Below are 3,695 nucleotides of genomic sequence, written 5' to 3' on the forward strand. Positions count from 1 at the left end.
ATTTAACTTTAGACTTTACTGAAAGTCAGTTTGGAAGGAAATTTTATAAACTACAGGTAATTCAACTAGACTTTGATGAGACGAAGCATTTCTACCCTCCTCAATGTGATCAAATACCCTTCCTTAGTCTAAATGTTAACTAAAAATCCTTATGGTGATAAGACACAACATGGGTCAAAATGCTTTCAGGTACCTCCTGACATTTTAAACAAAGTTCTAGAGCTGTGTCCTTTTGGAAAGGCAGTGTGGGCAGGGAGTTTATGAGCTTGGGCTAAGCCACTCTCAGCTGTGTGGCTGGGTCAAAATGCTTTCAGGTACCTCCTGACATTTTAAACAAAGTTCTAGAGCTGTGTCCTTTCGGAAAGGCAGTGTGGGCAGGGAGTTTATGAGCTTGGGCTAAGCCACTCTCAGCTGTGTGGCTTTGGGCAAGTCTCTTAACCTCTCTGAGCTGCAGTTTTTCTCAAATATAAAACAGAGATAATCATATCTACCCCATATGATTGTTGGGGGATTTTAATGAGATAATACACATAAAAAGTTCAGCACAGTGCAAAGTAGAGTGTCAACACCTGAGGTACAGTGCTACAGTATCATTATTACTATTACTATTATTATTGAAAGATGTTGGTGGGTATTAGACATAGATAAAATGCCAAAACGAAATCCTGGATGGACAAACCACACATTCATTCCCGCCACTGCCCCCCTCCTGTCCCCCCATCCCTCGTTATCAAGAAAATATGTAAGTTTGGTTCTCAAAGTCAAATTAACTCCCACAGAGCCTGAGAACTTAATTCTTCCTTCCTGCGTCTCTCTTCCTGACCTCGAATAAGAGGTGTTTAACTACCTGGCATGCAGCCGGCACACTCCGGCTCCACTACCTGCACTAGAACCTGACTTTGAGGCCCAGTTCCAACTCCTCCTTGCATTTCCTCTACTGACTCCTGGGACCCCTGCTCTTCTAGCCAACAAAGACAGGACACTTGAAAGCCAAGTTCTGCTTGGCCTCTTGGCCTCTTGGCCATAAACATTCCCTGAAACCTTCTTTATATTATTTTTTCCCAATCCTTTCTTTATAAAAGGATAAAAAGTAAACCTCAGCCTGTCCCCTGTATAGATGATGGCAAATTCCCACTCAATGAATAAACAGTTGTTGCACCTTTCAATTGTGAGATAGTGTTCGAGTGCCTCTTAGACACAATGCATTGTGCTAGAGACCCCAGGATGGGGAAGAAGAATTATACAAAACAGCGCCTGCCCTCTGAAAACATCTGTTGCATTGGGCGACAAGGTATAAAAGCCCAAAGAGAGTACTATAGAGACACTTACGGCCCAGTAGCTACCGTTTATGCACCAGGCACAACACTGGGCGCTTCAGTGCTTTGTCTAAATTTCACCTCAGCCCAGCAAGTAGGTAACATTGTCCCAGCTTTACAAATGAGAAAACATGAGGCTCAAGAAGTGAAGTAACTTGTCAAGGGGGACACAATTTTTTCTGAGTCATGATTCAAAGCCAGGTCTCGTACATAAAAGCTCATTCACTTTCTACAACTCCATCCTAGTAGGAGGCTCAAGTCAACAATATCAAACACATTCTGAGGTCGTTCATGATTTGAATGTCAACTGGCTGTCCTAACCAGAATGTGCAGTAGGAGATAAAGTGCCACAACCTCAAACAGGAGTGGCCTGGGGAGACTTGGCTCTTGACAATGACCCCCTGACCTCGGAAAGCACCTTGTCCTTTCACCCGTCCCCTCTTTACTTTCGCAGATTCACATAAGATCGGATTGGGCTTCCCTCTGTTCACAAATTGAAAAACTGAGACACACAAGGATGCATCCATCAGGGGCCCTAGCCTGGCTAGTGGCACAGCTGAGACTGTACGTCCCAGGCACTGTGTCTGCTCAAGAACATTTTCACTCCAGTGACCCCATCTCAATCCTCTTCCTGAGGGCTCACTGCAGAGGGACCGTCCCTGAGCCTTCCGGCTCCTATTCCAGTCACCTACGGCAGGGTTCTAGGTGTGGTCCCCGAGCCAGCAGCATGGGCATCACCTGGGAAGGAGAGCCTGTCAGAAATGCAAATTGAGGGCCTCACTGCAGATTCGCTGATTAAGAAACCCCAGGGTAGGGCCCAGCAACGTGTTAACAAGCCCTCCAAGGGATTCTAATATACAGCACGGTTTGAGAACCACTGAACACCATTCACTCCCCATGTTAAGTGTAAAATCAAGGCCAAGGGTTAACAAGCTCCCTGCCTCACATGCCCCCTCAGCACTAACAGAAAGAAAAGAAAAAGACAAAGGAACAAGAAAACTCCTGCTCTTCCCTCCCAGGCCCAGCCTGACCCCCCCGCCCCTCACTGGCCTTACCTCTTCCAATTTAGTCTGTCTGCAGGGAAATGAAAAGGTGAAGCCAAGGGGCAACTTCTTATGCATCAGCTCCTTGGTCTTCATGAAATCTGCCAGACAGTCAGCTACGTACTCAAACAGCTGCAGAGAAGAGAAAGCACCCTGGTGACTCCGCAGCGCCGCCAGGGCCTCCCCCCTGCACAGGAGCCGCCTGCGGTACCTCCCCGCCGTGCCCTCGGATGATTTCATTGGGCGTCGGGTAGAACTGACTCTCCATCTGGACATTTCGCTGCCCCTTTTCAGACACCTGCACCTTCAAGACTCGAAACTTGGATCCTCCAAGATCCAGGGAAAGGAACTCTCCATTTTCTATTAAGAAACAAAAACAGTTACTATTTATTGAGGGTCTAGGACACGACAAGCTCTGCATTAGAAGTTGGGCGTATGAGAATGTCATTAAATCTCACAGCCACCTGTGAGCTAGGTGTCATTGTGCCCACTTGCTGAGGCTCCAGGAGTGCAGCCATTTATCCTAGTATGGGGCAGAGTGGAGGTGTGAACCCAAGTCAGCCTGACCTCACGTCCAAGCCCATCCCACTGGGCCATGCTGCAGGGAATGAGCGTGTTCGACGTGAACCTGTTGTGAGGCTGTCACTCGGAAAAGGAACCAGAACACCCAATTGAGAATTTATAAAATGGGAGGTCTTTATTAGCCGGCCGGCGACTACTTCCCTAGATATTCTGGTAAGAAAGCAGCCCCACGTCTAAGTTTAAGGGGTCTTTTTTTTTTTTTTTAAAGATGACCGGTAAGGGGATCTTAACCCTTGACTTGGTGTTGTCAGCACCACGCTCAGCCAGTGAGCGAACCGGCCATCCCTATGTGGGATCTGAACCCGGGGCCTTGGTGTTATCAGCACCGCACTCTCCCGAGTGAGCCACGGGCTGGCCCTTAAGGGGCCTTTTGAAGGCAAAAAGTCACATAGTCACACAGGCAAAATTATCATATAGTCACACACATTTCCTCCTGGTGTGAGGAGGGACGGGGTTTGGTGAGGCCTAGCGCAAGCTGGTTACAGAAGCCAAGAGAAGCCAGTTAATCACTCAGGGACAGCAAGAACTTCCCCAGGGCAGGTTCCTCTCTAGGTTTTCTGGATACATCCGGATACAGCTCTTGGTTTTATCAGCCAGGAACAGCATAGGCGGGAAACAGCAAAGGCAAGCAGAATTTAAAATTTTTCTAAGTACGAGATAATTTTTAACTTCCAATTTCTACTAGAAGTGCTGGGGGGTTTTCAAACAAAAACACTTTTCAAACAGTAAAAATGGCATAAGCTAAATCAATCTA

At 47.1% G+C, this 3,695-nt stretch overlaps 1 protein-coding gene across 1 annotated transcript in view; it reads right to left on the bottom strand.

Annotated features, from left to right (window-relative positions):
* Nucleotides 1-3,695, bottom strand: part of HKDC1 (hexokinase domain containing 1) — a 51,646-nt gene that overhangs the window by 34,711 nt on the left and 13,240 nt on the right. The window contains exons 3-4 of the mRNA XM_008587686.1: nt 2,571-2,719; nt 2,372-2,491 (exon numbers count right to left, since the gene is read on the bottom strand). Coding sequence (XP_008585908.1) covers nt 2,372-2,491; nt 2,571-2,719 — 269 coding nt within the window. The remainder of the gene's footprint in view (nt 1-2,371; nt 2,492-2,570; nt 2,720-3,695) is intronic.

This window comes from Galeopterus variegatus, unplaced genomic scaffold (assembly GCF_000696425.1).
Source record: "Galeopterus variegatus unplaced genomic scaffold, G_variegatus-3.0.2 Scaffold4496, whole genome shotgun sequence".
NCBI classification, from domain to species: Eukaryota; Metazoa; Chordata; class Mammalia; order Dermoptera; family Cynocephalidae; genus Galeopterus; species Galeopterus variegatus.